We start from the raw sequence: 17,299 nt of genomic DNA on the forward strand, positions 1-17,299 counted from the left end.
AAAGTACTAGTTATAAAATTATAATGTAGTACTTACTTACCGAATCCCATTGTGCACTTCAGATGAAGAATATCATTACATGAAAAAAACATAAACTAAAAGCTCCAGAAATTTCAAAATTATTATTCAGTGATTAAAATGTCCTGAAACTTATTTTTTAATAAATGGATACACCATAGGATATACTATAACATATTTAACATGTATAAGACTGTTTGCCATCTAGGGGAGGGGATAGAAGGAGGGAAGAGAAAAATCAGAACAAAAGTGAGTGCAAGGGATAATTTTAAAAATTACCCATGCATATGTACTGTCAATAAAAAGTTATAATTATTTAAAAAATAATAATAAATGGATACACTTACCTGAGGCCTATCAACCATCAGAAATGCATAGGATTCTGAAAGTTCTTTATCTGAACGACCATCAAATCTCAGTTCTCTCCGTTTCTCTGTGAACTGTTAAAAACAGAAATCTACATAACCCTTCATAGGTGACTAAAGCTTCAAATAAAAATACCAAGATTCTATATTATTCCAAAAGCTATCAATTTAGAAAGACATCTAATTAGATTATTTTTAATTTTCTGAACTCAATTTTCCAACATGATTTCTGTCTCAACTACCTTTCTAGTGCTATACCACTAGATAGACAGCCTTCTTTGTCTATATCCACATTTCCATTAACATTATATAAGTATTTTCCATTGCTAGGAATATAATCTGAAAATGTTACTTCAAAAAGTTACTGTTAAAAGATGTATATAGCAGCAATATAGTTGGGGTTTTTAAAAAGGAATCTAAATGTTTAACAAGAAAAATGTAACTAATATAAGGTGCAGCATTGTTTACTAAGTCCTTTATATATAATTTTTTTCATATGAGGTTTCCCAACTACCCCATCATTATTATCCCCATACTACAAATGAGTAAACTAATGTTCAAAGGAATTAAAGATTTCTCCTGAGTTACAACTACTAAGTGTTGAAGGTAAGGCTTCAACTCAGATTTTCTAACAACTTACCCACTACTTCCTATCACCTACTCTTCTAATACTAAGGAAACAATTCAATAAATTATAATATATTAACATAAAGGAATCCTAAAATGCAACAAAGGTTACCAAGAGGGAGTACTACAAAGAACTATGGAAAGGTATATATAAAGTAATATAAAGCAAAATAGAAAAGACAGAATACACCCTATCTGAAACCATGAAAAAGTAAAAGTTAATTCTACTAGAAATACAGCAATTGACAAGTTATTATGTGGAAAACAAGTCTAATGTTTATATTGGTATTTGAGCGTTTTGTAGTAATTTAATATTAAAATTTAGACCAGTCTCCAATTCTCACCTTAAGTTTATCTGAATCTCTATATTTAAACCACTCAAATTATTGGCTTCATGTACCACCTCTGACTTGTTCTGTGTACATGATAATTTCTCAGTGTAACTAAGGCCCTCAGCAGCAAAAATGGTGCTGACTCACTTTGGTAGAGGGAGTCTGATCACATAAGAATTTTCTATCCCAATGAAATTACAAGTCGAGTCTTTATCCCCACAGAAACATATAAAAAGGCCATAAGAGCACAGTGGGCATTTAACTCTTGTGTATGCTGGACCTTGCACCCTATACTCCAATTGCCAAATCCTGTATACTACCTCCATCAAGCCTAAAGAAGCCTACCATCCAACTAGGAAACTACAACTATGACATTCCGAAGTGCACATGTCACCAGAAGGTAAGAGATCTTTCTCAGGATCTTAATAATTGAAGTTTCCAAAGCATCTTTACAATAACCCAGCAAGGTAGGCTGGCTACATCTCCACTCACCACGCTGCCACCTTGATTCAGGCCCTCCTCACTTCTCATCTAGATTATTGCCACAGCTTCTAAACTGGTCCTCCTGCCTCAAATTTCTCCCCACTAGTTTATTCTTAATACTGCTGCCAAAATAATTTTCCTTACATGCAGATTTGACCATAACACTACCTTACTCAATGAATTCTATATGACTTTAGGATTAAAGAAAGATTTCATCTCATAACTCTCCTATTCAACAAACCCCAGGGATTCCTTTCTATACCCTCAAGGAAAAACTCTAATATTTCATTATTTTTAAAGCCCTTTGCAGGTGGCCCCAATGTGCCATCCCACCCTCACTGGAAAGTATACCCTTCTGACCTTTACAATCCAAACAAATTCTCACTACTCGACATACTTAGCAAGGGTGTTCCTCAGTGCTCAGCACTGTCCAGATCTAGCAAAAAATACGTGCCTCCTAAATGCTTACTAACAACCAGAGCACTACATCTCCAGCTCCATGCCTCTGCATTGGCCATACCACATAACCAGAATGCACTTTCCTCACCTCTTCCTCAAGAATACTTCTCTCCAAAGAACATAAAACTATTGATCCAGCAATGTCTCTACTAGGCCTGTATCCCAAAGAGATCATAAAAGGGGGAAAGGGATCCACCCACATGTGCAAAAATGTTTGTGGCAGCCCTTTTTGTATTGGCAAGAAACTGGAAACTGAAAGGATGGCCATCAATTGGAGAATGGTTGAATACATTGTGGTATATGAATGTTATGGAACAGTATTACTGTTCTATAAGAAACCATCAGCAGGATGATTTCAGAGAGGCCTGGAGAGACTTACACGAACTGCTGCTAAGTGAAGTGAGTAAAACCAAAAGAACATTGTACACAGCAACAGCAAAATTATGTGATTATCAATTCTGATGGACGTGACTCTTTTCAACAATGAGATGATTCAAGCCAATTCTAATAGACTTGTGATAGAAAGCTATCTGCATCCAGAGAGGATCATGGGGGACCGAATATGGATCACAACCTAATATTTTTCACCTTTTTTGTTGTTGTTTGATTTTTTATCATTATTTTTTATTTTTTCTTGGGCAGCATGATAAATGTAGAAATACATTTAAGAACTGCACATGTTTAACCTATATTGGAATACTTGATGTCCAGGGGAGAGATGAGGAGCAGGGAGGGAGAAAAATCTGGAATACAAGGTTTTGCAAGAGTGAATGTTGAAAACTATTTTTGCATGTATTTGGAAAATAAAAAACTTTTATTTAGAAATAACTAAATTTTTAAGAAATCCTTTTCTTCTCTTAAGACAAAGCCTAAGCACAATCTCCTGCATGGAGCTTTTCCTACCTGACCCTCCTCATGCCACAGTCCACCCCATCTACTCTACTTTGGATATATTTATATTTGATCACATTCTTTTTATCCTATATTTATTTGGCTAAATACTAGTTTCCTCCATTAGATAGTAAGCGTCTTCTGAATAGCATTTGTTTCATTCTTTGCACTTGAATCCCCAGAGCTTAGCAGAGTATCTGGCACATATTGGGAGCTTAATAAAATGCTTGTCAATTGATTCCCCAACCAAGAGACATCTCTATCAAATTTCTTTTTTGTGCTGGGAATCATTATCCTTCTGGTCACAGTGGTTCACAAGCTTAGTATCATTCTGGACTCTTTCCTTTTCTTCAAGACATATATGAAAAATTAATCATCATCAAATACTGTCCCCTTTATCATCAGCATATTTCCTGTAACTGCAGCATAGTTATAGACGCTCGACTGGATGTTTAATACCTCTTACCTAGATGATTATGATCACCTCCTAATTTCTGCCTAGCTTCCATTCTCTCTTATCTTTAAATCCAACTTTCACAAAGCTGCCCATTATTCCCCTAAACTGCAGGCCAGACAATGTCATTCTCTTTCTCTATGAACTCCAACCGATCCTTAATACCTCTAGGATCATATAAAACTCCAGAGTTTGGCTTTTTAAATCCCTTTGATAACCTGGCTACAACCCCACTGGCTTTATTGCTATACTTCAGAGATAATCTTGGCGCCTCTGCCCAGGCCTTCCCTTCCTGAAATGCATTTTCTCTTTACCTGAGCCTCTTGAAGACCCCCGTGGCCTCCAAAACAGGCAAGCGCTACCTGTTACAGGAGTCTTCCTCATCCACTGGAATCTGCCTCAAACTGAGCAGTATATGCTCCTTACACTTATCTGCATATATGTTATCCCTACCTACAAAGTAGAAAGTCCTTGAGGACAAACTTGTTTCATTTTTATCTCTGCCTCCTCAGGCTCAGCCCAATGGCTAATTCATAGTAGTAACAGTTTAACAATTCTACAGGAGAAGAGAAGCACCATGTCAGACACTAAGCCCTAGACAAAGATTCTCCTATCAAGGATTACAACTCTGCCAAGTGAAGGACAGGCCCCCAAGGCAAACGGGCATTGAATGACTGCCCAAACACTGCAAAGGTCTGTGGCCAGAGTCAAATTCAAGGCTTCCTGACCTCAGCCCCAGCTCGCCAACATTCTAAAGACACCCCTGTCTATCTCTCATGTCATCCCTAAGCTGGCTGTCCTAGAGCAACCTCAAAACAGCGAGGCTGGTCACCCCTGCGCTTTCTCCCCACATAGGGCCAGTGTGGCCCAGGATAAACCTTTCTAACACCATCTCTGATGTCAAAGGGACTGCGGGACAGCATAAGGCTGACCATCTACCTACTCTACTCCAGCAATCTCCATGACTCCAGATTCTGTCCAGCTCAAGGTAAAAGGCCTCTTTCTACCTGTCCAGTTTCTTTCCTCCCCTTCTGGTGTATGGTCTCTGTGCTGCTCTCACCAGGCTCCTTAATCTCCCCCCACCCCCCCACCCCATTCTGGCCTTTCCCTGGGCTATCTGCATTAGTGGAAAGCTCCATTCCTCTCTTTCCCCTCTGCATCAGGGCAGCCCTGGCTTCCTGCAAGACTTGGTCCAAATGCCATCTTCTTCCAGAGGCCTTCCCAACCTGCCTACCATCGGTGCCTTGCCCTGCAGGCTCCCTTCTGTTTACACCAAGTCCAGCTTAGACAGAGACTCAAGCTGTCTCCTCTACTAAAATATGAGGTACTTCGGGGAAGGAACCATGTTTTTCCCTTTCTGAAACTTGTCTTGGGAAGCCACTAATTCTTCCCTCTCTCCCATAAATGTTGCTTTCTTGATGTCAGCTTTCCCATTCCAACTGAATACAACATCATTAAAAATAACCATAATCTGACTCAGCTTAATCATCTTTGGAGAATTCCCTGGTATCATCTTAGAATAAATTCATATACAGGAGATGGGTTAAACTTGTGCTTTCACTATTAAAGGCAACTTTCTCTCTAAAATTTCTATTTTTCAATTGCTTAAAGTTGGGTGAAAAATCTGATACCACAAATGTATGAGGAGAAAAAACGAAAGGTTCATTAAAGACTTATGCAACAGCAATCACCCAGAATGTGAAGACACAACAGGTAAAGAAACTACAAAATTCCTCTAAAAGTCTCCCTGCTTATATAGTTTTGAACAAAGAGAGGCCATGATTTTATAGGTGCTCAATCTTTGAAAAAAAAAAAAACCTTTCTTTCTTTCTTTTTTTTTTTTTTTTGGAAGCATGGTACCATTAACAGATCAGTCAAAAAATTCTGCTAGTCCAAGGAAATATGTTTGTATGACCAAATGGAGGGGGGTTCATCTAGAGTTCAGATTCTAACCTCCAAAAAACAGAAGACTGCTTTAAACAGCACTGACTCCATTTAGGATACCTTTTTACTAGCATAGTGAGATCAAACTCATATAGAAATCATAGCCACTAAAGCGTATTTTAAGGATTTTGGGGGGTGCATATTTACTTAGTTTTAAAATATGTTTTTATTTTTCTTCCATCATAAAATTAAATTTTAATAATAATCGCATAAAATGAATCTATTAAATGTTATATATTATGTTAAATTTACAAATGATTAATAAAATTATATTTTAACCTGATTCAAGCAATACTTGAGAATGCTAGGGGCTGCAGGCAGCTTGCAAGTCAGTTGTCTGACTTGGATCCAGAGCACCGAGCACCAATACCTGCCAGAGGCAGCACTCAAACCCAGATCATCCTAGCTCCATGGACAACTCTCCAGACACTGTCACTTGCTACCTTCCACCTAATATATGAAAACTTAAATTTAACTTCCTGCACTTTTACCCACTGCCACTAAGTCTATGTAACAAAGCCCAATGTCTCTTGTACACAACAAGCTTTCAAACATCTGACTCAGAACATCTGCCTTGAATCTTTTCTTTCCAGGTCATCAGTCCCAAATTCCTTGATCCTTCCATGATCTAGAGGATTTATGCCATCCTGATCATCTTCCTCTGGATACTGTCCAGCATAGCAATGTCTTCCTAAAATGTAATTTCTTTTTTTCCCAGGAAAGCCTGGAAAGACTTACATGAACTGATATTAAGTGAAGTGAGTAGAACCAAGAGAACATTGTACATGGCAACAGCAAGAATATGTAATCATCAACTCCGATGGATATGGCTGTTTTCAGCAATGAGGCAATTCAGACCAGTTCCATCCAGATTTGGGATGGAGAGAGCCATCAGCATCCACAAAGAGGACTGGGAGAACTGAATTTTAAATCACAAGATAGTCTTTTCACCTTTTTGTTGCTGCTTGGCTTTTTTCTTTCTTTCTCATTTTTTTGATCCAATTTTTCTTGTGCAGCATGATAAATGTGGAAATATGTTTAGAAGAACTACATATGTTTAACTTATATTGGATTACCTGATGTCCAGGGAAGGAGTGGGGAAAAGGGAGAGAGATAAATTTGGAACACAAGGTTTTACAATAGTGAATGTTGAAAACTACCTTTGTATGTATTTTGAAAATAAAAAGCTATTATTAAAAAAAAAAAAACCCTTTATCAACAAACCACTTGCTATCCCTCATCTGCAAATTACATAAACATGCAATCTATAGTTCTTTATTCAAAGCATGAGTAAATGACACCTTCAAACTATATTCATATGCCAGGACTTGCCACTGGGGACCTGCATCTGGGATGATAAAATCCCATTAATGACAATGTATTGAGTCATTCAAATCCATCTAACTATGCTGTGGTCTAATTCATATTATCTTTTCCACAGTAACAGTAAAAAAGATTTTAAGAATTCATTCATCAATGAACACATCAAATAGGAAATTTTTATTTTCTTTATTTCATGATAAGATTTTATGATAGTTTAAAAGGACGAAAATGAAAAATGTATTTCACTTATTTAGAAGTTAGCAACAGTTAAAAATGACTGATAAATTAAGAACTTACCTCTTTTTCCAAAAGTTCATTATGAACCAAACTAGCTCGTCTATAGTTAAAATTAGCCACTGATCCTGGCTCAAGGTAAGATGAGTGTAGAACTTTTAGAATATCTTCAAACTCTCGGGTGCCTGAAGTTACTGGCTGAAAAAGTGCTAAAAAATAAAATTAAGGTATACAAATTAGCAAATTCTAAAAGTATTTGCTATTAATACTTTTTTCCTAAATTAGTAGGGGCTAGAATTTAAAATATAACAATTTTTTAAAATTTAAAAGAAACCACGACATAACAAGTCTTTCCTTCTTCACAAATGACCAAAACACTACTTGACAGTTCAGTGTGTGGCAGGGGAGAAATTTCATAAAATCAATTCTTTCCATCTGACTAATGGCTAATCTGATCAATTGTTTTGATCAAGATATTTCCAAATAGTTAAATCACAGTGGTGTTTTATACAGGGCTCATTACATAGATTTAGATACATCATTTAAAATTATGACAAATTTGAGTAATGAAAAGCAACTTACATATAATTTATTGTGAAAGGAAAGAATTATAAAACTTTCCTATGTAAACTTGTAAATCTAGTCAAAAATGTATAATTAGCTTATTGACATTAAAGTCAACTTTTATTTGTTGAAAAACCAAATAATTTAATAAAATTCTTATAATTTTATATACCAAAACTGTAAATGAAAAAAAAAAATCTCAATTCAGTAACATAATACTAACATAACCATGAAAAAAGAAAAAGAACAGAAAATTAAAAAAAAAAATTCTTCTCTGGTTTTTCTAGGCTTTCCTCTCTCAAAATTAACCAAATATTAAACGACTACAGTAAAATTAAATGTAATACATTGCTACATTACTAATGAGTTTAAAAAAATCTGTATTCCAATCTTCTTTCAAATCCCCATATTTTCAAAATTGTTTCACAAGCCTTTTTTTTTTTTAATAAATTTGCTCTTTACCCAATAAGGTTTGCTAAAAAACAAAAAACAAAAAGAAAACAAAAAAATAAAATCCATTTTCCAGGGTCTAAGTCTTTCATAATATTATAAAGTCCTCCTTCAGGCCTGAAGGGCTGAATTGTGATTATGGTTCTGCTATGTATTAATTATGCGACATTGTTTATTAAATCAACTTACTACTCCAGCTGTTTATTTTATATGTAAAGTAAAAGAACATTTCCTGTTCTAAATGCTATGATCCATTTCCCATTTGTTGGGTTACAAATTATAGCTTGGTTCAAATCATAAAAAGTAGAATGTAAATGATATTTTTTAAATTAAATCATGATATAAGATGCAAGAAGACCCAATGTATCACCAAAAAAAAAAAAAAAAATCTACTTTATTCTCTCCCCTAGACAGTTCTACCTTCAACACATTAAAAACAGACAAAATGGCTACAAACTAACTAGACTTCTAATAAAAAGAATAGCTCTTGAATAAAACTTGGAGAATGGGAGAGACAGAAACAATTCAGGTAACTTTAAATTAATTCCTAGTCAAAATGTCTGTATCCTTTCTCAATTTAAAACAATTCAAATTCACAAATGTTTTAATTTTAAAAATTAAAGTAAAAATGTGTAACGAATATAATTAACACTCTGATACAAATGAAATATCTGTCAAGTGCCTAAACTTAATAAATACTTAGCTCCATTTTTCCTTACAAAAATAAAGGTAACACCCAGCGAAAGAACTCTGGGACATGAGCATGAACTACTACATAGACTTCCCAATCCCTCTATTTTTGTCCGCCTGCATTTTTGATTTCCTTCACAGGCTAATTGTACACTATTTCAAAGTCCGATTTTTTTTACACATCAAAATAACTGTACGGACATGTATACATATATTGTATTTAACTTATACTTTAACATATTTAACCCGTATTGGTCAACCTGCCATCTGGGGGAGGCGGTGGGGGAAGAAGGGGAAAAATTGGAACAAAAGGTTTTGCTATTGTCAATGCTGAAAAATTAGCCATGCATATATATCTTGTAAATAAAAAGCTATAATAAAAAATAAATAAATAAAGCTAATAAATTACAAGTTCAAATTCTGCAAATTCCAAAAAGGAATTCTGAAAGAAATCTGCATTACCAAAAAAAAAATCTATTTAGAATTCAAAAACTTTAGTTAATTTTTTTTAATCAAGGTAACTTTACTGTCCTATACTGTGCACTCTCTCCCGCTCGGCCCCTACTTCCCCTCAGTTAGATGTACCCTGGCTCCAGCACAACTCAGACAAAAGAGAAAAAAAAAAAAAAACATCAAAAACAGAAACAAGAAAAATCCTTAAAAAAAAAAAAATTATTTAAGGAAAGCAGAAGAATGGAAGCTAGAGACTGGTCCCGCCAGGTTACCACTTCTGCCAATTATAAACTGGCTCCCTCTCTCACCAGTTCAGCCCTTTCTCTTCTTCTTCACTCCATCCCTCCTTCCACCCCGAATTATTTGGAGGTCTTCAAAATGATTCACTTAGGTAAAGCAAATCTGTTACTATTTTCGATAAGTACTTGATTTCAAGCACAAGTTGATATTACCAACTTCATAACCTCTTAATATTTCCCTAAAGTTGGGTAGTAGAAGCACTATCCTTAAGGAAATGAGAGTACTTTTTTCTACAAATAAGGGTTTTCTTTATGTAGACTACTATTTTTTTTTTTGATAAATCAAATGTAAAATGTCTAAGCAAATAAGTTTTTTTTTTGTCTACATCTGTGATTTCATTTCATTAATGGAGGTAACTCTGGGAGAGGAAACTACCAAAGCAGATTCATAACTATGCAACATCAAGCCTCGAGAATTCAAAATTAAGGATTACACAACCACTCCATGTCCAATATAGGAGAGGAAGCAAGATCTAGGTGCCGAGTCCTCTCTCCAAGTCCACTATTTCCAGCTAAGTCTTTTAAGAAAATAAATATTCAATCTTTAATAACAGCCTTAATAGTTTACTCCCATGTTAACATATTTTGTCAAGTTTTTAATTCCATATTATTATTTCCATAAAAAAGAATCAACAGGATGATTTCAGAAATGCCTGGAGAGACTTGCATGAACTGATGTTGAGTGAAGTGAGAACCAAGAGAACTTCGTAGACAGCAACCAGATTTTATGTGATGATCAATTCTGATGGATGGGGCGCTTTTCAACAAAGAGGTGAGGAATAGTGATGAAGAGAGCCATTTGCATCTAGAGAAAGGACAATGGTGACTGGGAGTAAATCAGAAGAGTATTTTCATCTTTATTGTTGTTTGCTTGGTTTCTTTTCTTTCTCATTTTTCCCCCTTTTGATTTGATTTTTCTTGTGCAGCATGATAAATGTGGAAATATGTTTAGAAAAACTGCACGTGTTCATCCTTTATTGAGTTACTTGCTGTCTAGGCAAGAGAGGAGAGGAGGAAGGGAGAAAAATTCGGAACATAAGATTTTGCAAGGGTGAATGTTGAAAACTATCTTTGCACATATTTTGAAAAATAAAAAATAAAAAACTACTGTTTTAAAATGCAGCAACCTATCCTCTTGAAAAGGTATGATTTAACTGCAACATATCTAATATATATAGGACTGCTTGCCGTCTAGGGGAGGGGGTGGAGAGAGGGAGGGGAAAAATCGGAACAGAAACGAGTGCAAGGGATAATGTTGTAAAAAAAAATTACCCCGGCATGGATTCTGTCAATATAAAGTTATTATTAAATAAAAAAAGAAAGAAAGAAAAGTTATGATTTAACTAAAGAAGGGAAAGAGACCTGTATGTGCCAAAATGTTTGGGGCAGCCTTGTTTGTAGTGGCTAGAAACTGGAAAGTGAATGGATGCCCATCCATTGGAGAATGGCTGGGTAAATTGTGGTATAGGAATGTTATGGAATATTATTATTCTATAAGAAATGACCAGCAGGATGAATACAGAGAGGCTTGGAGAGACTTACATGAACTGATGCCAAGTGAAACGAGCAGAACCAGGAGATCATTATACACTTCAACAACGATATTGTATGAGGATGGATTCTGATGGAAGTGGATTTCTTTGACAAAGAGACCTAACTTCGTTTCAATTGATAAATGATGGACAGAAGCAGCTACACCCAAAGAAAGAACACTGGGAAACGAATGTGAACTATTTGCGTTTTTGTTTTTCTTCACGGGTTATTTTTACCTTCTGAATCCAATTCTCCCTGTGCAACAAGAGAACTGTTCAGTTCTGCAAACATATATTGTAACTAGGATATACTGCAACATATCTAACATATATAGGACTGCTTGCCATTTAGAGGAGGGGGTGGAGGGAGGGAGGGGAAAAATCGGAACAGAAGCAAGTGCAAGGGATAATGTTGTAAAAAAAATTACCCTGGCATGGATTCTGTCAATATAAAGTTATTATAAAATAAAATTAAATTAAAAAAAAAAAAGGATCAGTGCTGAAAAATCAAAAAAAAAGTTATGATTTAGTCTAACATTTAAAAAAATGAATTCAGTATCAAAATTCCTGTTTTTCACATTCAAAAAAAGTTTAGAATACAAAACACTAAGTGATCTTGGAAATTGGCCCTTGAATCTCATCTATTTAAATGCAATAAAGAGCAAACTGAGGCCCAGAAGGCTGAAAATAAATTGCTCAAGGTCATACAAATACGAAGTAAATCAATTTAACCACTGTCTTAGATTATCTGGCCTTAAACAATAAAATTTTGCCTAGAAATCATACACATAACACTTTATACAAAGAAATCAGCTTCCTAACATCTATTAGCTGCCAATTTGACAATCTGAGATCTATTGGAATAGACAGTGAATTCTTTTCACTGTCAAAACACCACTATTGAGTAAGGTACAATGCAAGTTAAAAAACACTGAATAAAACATTCCTGTTGAACTGTTCTGCATATCAAAAACCTATCTTGATATTCTATGAAATATATCATCTCATTAGATTTTCTAGTTCAGTATTCATTTTACAGATGAAACTAAGGGATGGAAATGTGAAGTAACTTTGACTAAATTTCATATAAGGTATGTCCATAGGGTTCATAGAGGTAGAGACTAGAATACAGGTATCTTTTTGATTTCCTTTGTATTCATTCCAATTCACCCAAGCTACTTCTCATAATTACTTGCTTAAGCACAATCTTCAAAACAAATTTTATGTACACATGCCCAAGACCTGTGTTTATATGATGGAAACGGTTTTAAAGCTTCAGAAGTAAATAAAAGCTGACCACACTTCAATGTTTCTCTAAACAGGCTAATTCTGGATGAGAGAATGATACAGAATAGAAGGAATAATTAGCCTAAGGGCCAGAAGGTCTCCTGAACTGGTTCCATCACCTTTTTTTTGATCAAATCAATTTAACCACTGCCTTAGATGCAAAATGTGAAATGATATTAAACCAGCTAGCTGATCAGAAAGTTGTGTTTTCATTGGAACTATATCCAAAGGGCAATCAAACTATGCATACCCTTTGAACCAACAATATCATTACTATGAGGTTTATACTCCAAAGCAATCATAAAAAAGGAGAAAGAACCTATGTATGCAAAAATACTTAAAGCAGCCCTTTTTATGGTGCCAAAGAATTAGAAATAGAGGGGATGCCCATCACTTAAGGAATGCCTGAACAAATCATGGTACATGAACACAATGGAATATTATTGTGTTACAAGAAATGAAGAGTAGACTGATTTCAGAAAAACATGGACTTACATGAAGTGATGTTGAATAAAGTGAGCAAAAACAAGACAATATTGCACATAATAGCAACATTACAAGATGATCAACTATGATCGACTTAGTTCTTCTCAGGAATACAATGATCCAAGACAATTCCCAAAAACTCCTGATAGAAAATGCTGTCCATATCCAGAGAAAAAATTATTTAGTCAGAATGCAGATCATTTCCTTTTATTTGGTTAGTTTTTGTTTCCTCCTTTTATTCTATTCACAACACAAATATGCAAATATGTTTAACATGATAGCACCTGTATAACCTATATCATATTATTTGCAGTCTTGGGGAGATGAGAGAAAAATTTGAAATTCATAATTTTACAAAAAATGATGAAAAATATCTTTATGAAAAATATCTTTACGTCTAACTGGAAAAATAAAATACGGTTTACCAAAAAAGATTATGCTTGATTACAGTGAAAATATATGTGAAGCTGTTTTATCAAACAAAATATCTTATTTCGCCAATAGCATTTACTGGCAACATGAAACATGTAAGACTAAATTAAAACACCTGATAAATTAAGTTAGTCCACTGAAAACTAAGACGTTTGATCACAGAACACCAAATTCTTTCCTTCTATCCAGTTCTACCAACTTGCTTATTAAGAAATAATGCAGAATATACTGTGACTCTTAGGTGATGGGCTGATTTGTTTTGCTGAACTGCTTTCTCTCTACCCTTTTGATTCCATTAAAAATTGATTAGAGAAAAAAAAATTTGATTAGAGGAAGGAAAAGGGCAAATCTGAAAACAAAAGGCAATGTAAAAACAAAAGATGTTAATCAAAATTAATTTTAAATACCAAAAATCAATCTTAAAATTACAATTGTATTATGTTTAAAAAAAAATACAAAACTAAATAGGAAATGAATGTAACCAATACAATTATTTAAAATGCCAGAGCAATGGCTTCAAAAATGTGAACTGACCTCCAAAGGCTTTAAATGGATAACTGACTGAAGCTGCCAGAAAAAGAGTAAATTCATATTTTCAGTTAATCAACTGTCAGGTAGGTATACAGAATGAAGTCTGACATTTACAATATTTTGGCTTGGTTACATATAAAGCTACATTCTACTATAATGAACAAACTAACCAAAAATAAAATAAAACGTAATTTTTTTTTTTTTTTTTTTTACTATTACATGGTACTCTAAAAAGCTCAATCTCTCATGTGGAAATGTTTTAACATTATTGCAAGCTAATGATCTATATTAGAAACTTGAATCTTGGGGAGGGGAAAAGGAGAAAGCAGGAAAAAGAAAAAAGTTGCAAATCAAAATCTTATTTAAAAAATGAATGTTTAAAACTATTCTTACATATAATTGGAAAAAAAATTACATTAAAAAATTTTTTTTCAAGTATTCATCCTAAGTACCACCTCTGACAGCTTTTCCCCAGTTCCATGAGCTGCTAAAGTTCTCCCTTAAAATTACCATTTATCTCCACTATATGTACTGACTTAGGTACTTATAAGAATCCATGTTGTCTCCCTAAATAAAATGTAAGCTTTTTAATGACAATTATATAAATAAAGAGCTGGGTTTCAAGTGTTGCCTAAAGCTTCTGAACGGCAACTAAAAAAAATTCTTGATCACCAAAGTTGTCATCTTGAGTACCTCCTTGAGGTTCAAACACGCGATCCTTTCAAAGAATGTATATGGAAAACTCATTCCAAGATGTCAACATTCTCCAGCCAAATTTTATTTCTCTTTCAAGATCTTATTCACTATCAGTATGACTCTAGACAAGTCACTTAACCCTAATTGCCTGGCCAAATACAACAACAACAAAATCTTAAGGAAGACGTTTCCCTAACTCAAAAGTTATTTCTGACCAAAGGCTACTGTTAAAAGTCAAACTCAACATGCTCCTTGGGTACTGTGCTACTTAAGTAATAAAACATTCTCAAACAAAGTCGACAAGCAAAGGACCCAGATTAGAAGAGTTAGACAAGTGGCAATTACTCTGGAATCTCTGTAGACAAAATTCAGAATTTTTAAAAAGTAATTCCTATCTGGCTAAGTTCTTAAGCAAGCACAACAATGCTGACATTACATAGCCTTTAACAATTTCTATACCCTTTAACAATTTCTAACACTATAGATGTAGGGATAAAACACGAAAAGTCATCTGTCTACTCTATTTTTCTAATCAAGTTCTTATTCAAAAAGCACCATAAAAAGCTGAAATTTTGTTGTGAGCATCCACTCAATTTAATAATACTGAATATCCTAACCAAAATCTCATCTTGCTATCTGGAACAGCTTTTTTCATGCCATGTTCAGGTAAATTCCAAATTCATTTTTTACTAAAGGTCTTGCCTTGGGACCGTTTTCCCAGTAAGAAACTTTAACATCCTTTGTCACTAAGAATGGATGGAAAAATACAATTTCCCAGGGGAACAAGAAGCCCAGGAGGGAATTATTAAAAGGTTTTGTATTACATAATCCCTCAATTGCTTCCATTTTTAATTTGCTCAATTTAAGTCTACATGTTTTCCACAACCAATTATTAGGAATGTAAACCTTGAAAACGTCATTTTGGGCCCCACAACATTTCGTTCAAATTGTTCAAAAATCAAGAATCCAACGCTGAGAGTTGATTTGGAGGCTTTTAGTGAAAGGTCGTTAATTGGAAACGGGTCTTAGTCGGTTCTAATCTTAAACACTTTTCCCAAGGAAAATGATAATAAAACGCTTTTAGAAAATAACTCTCCTCCCCTAACAGTTCCTTTAGTGATTAAGACCTTCGGGTTCTACACCAAGAGCCTCCACCCGGCGCGTCAGTTTAGAGACAGAAATGAATTCGGGCCTTTTCTGTGCAGGGTCCACTGTGGCCCCGGCACTCTCCTTCTGATCTTAGACGGGGCGTGTATTCGTTTCTTTAGGCAGACCTATGTTACGGGAGGCAGGGGCCTTCAGGCCGCGGGACTCCCCTTGATCAGTCTCTGCCCAGAAGCATCTCACGGACCGCTCGGGCGGGGACAACTTTAGGGGACTTCCTCCCGCAGCACTTTCCTACTCTCACCCGCATTGAGGGGATTACTAGCTGGGGCAGCGGCGCCCACACAGGGCCACGCGTGGGGGAGAAGGGCGCACGGGTGGGCCGCGGGCCGCGCGTGGGGCGGGCACAGGGGGGCGCAGGGGAGGGGTCTAGGAGGGGGCACCACCTTTTTTTTCCCGGCTCTTCCTGGGGATCTGGAAGTTCCTCCTAACGGGCAGCTCCTCGGGGCCGCGGGCCAGGGCTAGCACCGTCGTTACCGTCGCCGCCGCGCCACCCGCCTCGGGCTCCGAGCCGAGACCGCGGCCGGGCCCCAGGCTCAAGCCCAGGCCGCGGGCCCGAGGCCGGCCCGAGGAGGCCGCCGCGTCCCCGCCGCCGCCTCCGCCATTTTGTGAGGCGGCCTCGGGCTCCGGGGCGGCCGGGCCTCTGGGCGGGGACGCGGCTCCCGCTCCCACCGCCGCCGCCGCCTCCATAGCCGGGCCGAGGGCCCCGGGGGAGGAGGGGCGGGAGCTGTCCGCTGTCGCCCGGGCCGCCGCCGCCGCTTCCGCCCGGCTCCGCCTTCCCTTCCCTTCTCCGACTCTCTGACTGACCGACTGACCGACTGACTGACTGACTGACCGACTGACTGACGGTCGGTCGGACGGACGGACGGACGGACGCTCGCGCTCCCGGGGCCCGCCGCCGCAGAAGCCGCCGCCGCCACCGCGCCGCCGCCGCAGCCCCTCGGCGTGCTCGCGTCCGGCGCCGAGGGCGGAGCCAGCGCAAACCGCTCAACCAATTGCGCCGCAGCGGCAGCTTCTGAAGCCGGGAGGAGCTCGTGCACGGGCCTCGCGGACTCCACAAAGGGGGCGGAGCTCCGTGAACCAGCCAAAGGGAGAGCGCGGAAGGGGCGGGGCCCCAAGGACGAGGCGGAGCGAGGCTTTCTCTGCTGGTTGGCCAAAAGGCGACCTCCCCTCTGTTCCCCCTGCATCGAGAACTGACCTCGGGACTGCGGACTCAGGGATTGCTCTATCTGGGCGTCCTGGGCGGCCCCGAGTTCGAAAACACAGTGGAGCCCTTGGACCGAAGGCTTGGGAGTCAGCAGGGAAACGCCCGGGAACTCGAGTGGGAAGGGAGCTCAGGGAGCTCAAGAATCTCTGTGGAACCCCTGACTTACGTGGGTCAGAGGGAGTGCTGAGTTTGTGTCCAGATCCTGTCTCTCCTCCTTATGAGTCACTATCTCCTTGTCTGTCTCTGTCTCTTTTTCTGAACCTGTCTGTCTCTACCTCTTTCTGAATCTCTAGCTTTGTCTCCGTCTCTATCTCTCTTTGTCTCCGTCTCTGTCTCTATCTTCCCGTCTGTCTACGTCTCTATCTCCCCATTTGTCTC

At 37.5% G+C, this 17,299-nt stretch overlaps 1 protein-coding gene across 3 annotated transcripts in view; it reads right to left on the reverse strand.

The window, feature by feature from the left end:
* Positions 1-16,632, reverse strand: part of TASOR (transcription activation suppressor) — a 96,559-nt gene extending 79,927 nt beyond the window's left edge. Inside the window, exons 1-3 of one of the 3 annotated variants that reach the window (XM_051979121.1) lie at positions 16,101-16,632; positions 7,194-7,339; positions 366-458 (exon numbers count right to left, since the gene is read on the reverse strand). In XM_051979121.1, coding sequence (XP_051835081.1) covers positions 366-458; positions 7,194-7,339; positions 16,101-16,404 — 543 coding nt within the window. In that variant the 5' untranslated portion in view covers positions 16,405-16,632. Of the gene's footprint in view, positions 1-365; positions 459-7,193; positions 7,340-16,100 lie in introns of those variants that run through there. The other 2 variants (XM_051979135.1, XM_051979120.1) reach the window with 2 other exon arrangements.
* Positions 16,633-17,299: the final 667 nt, after the last annotated feature.

The sequence above is a fragment of the Antechinus flavipes genome, chromosome 1, assembly GCF_016432865.1.
Source record: "Antechinus flavipes isolate AdamAnt ecotype Samford, QLD, Australia chromosome 1, AdamAnt_v2, whole genome shotgun sequence".
Lineage (NCBI taxonomy): Eukaryota > Metazoa > Chordata > Mammalia > Dasyuromorphia > Dasyuridae > Antechinus > Antechinus flavipes.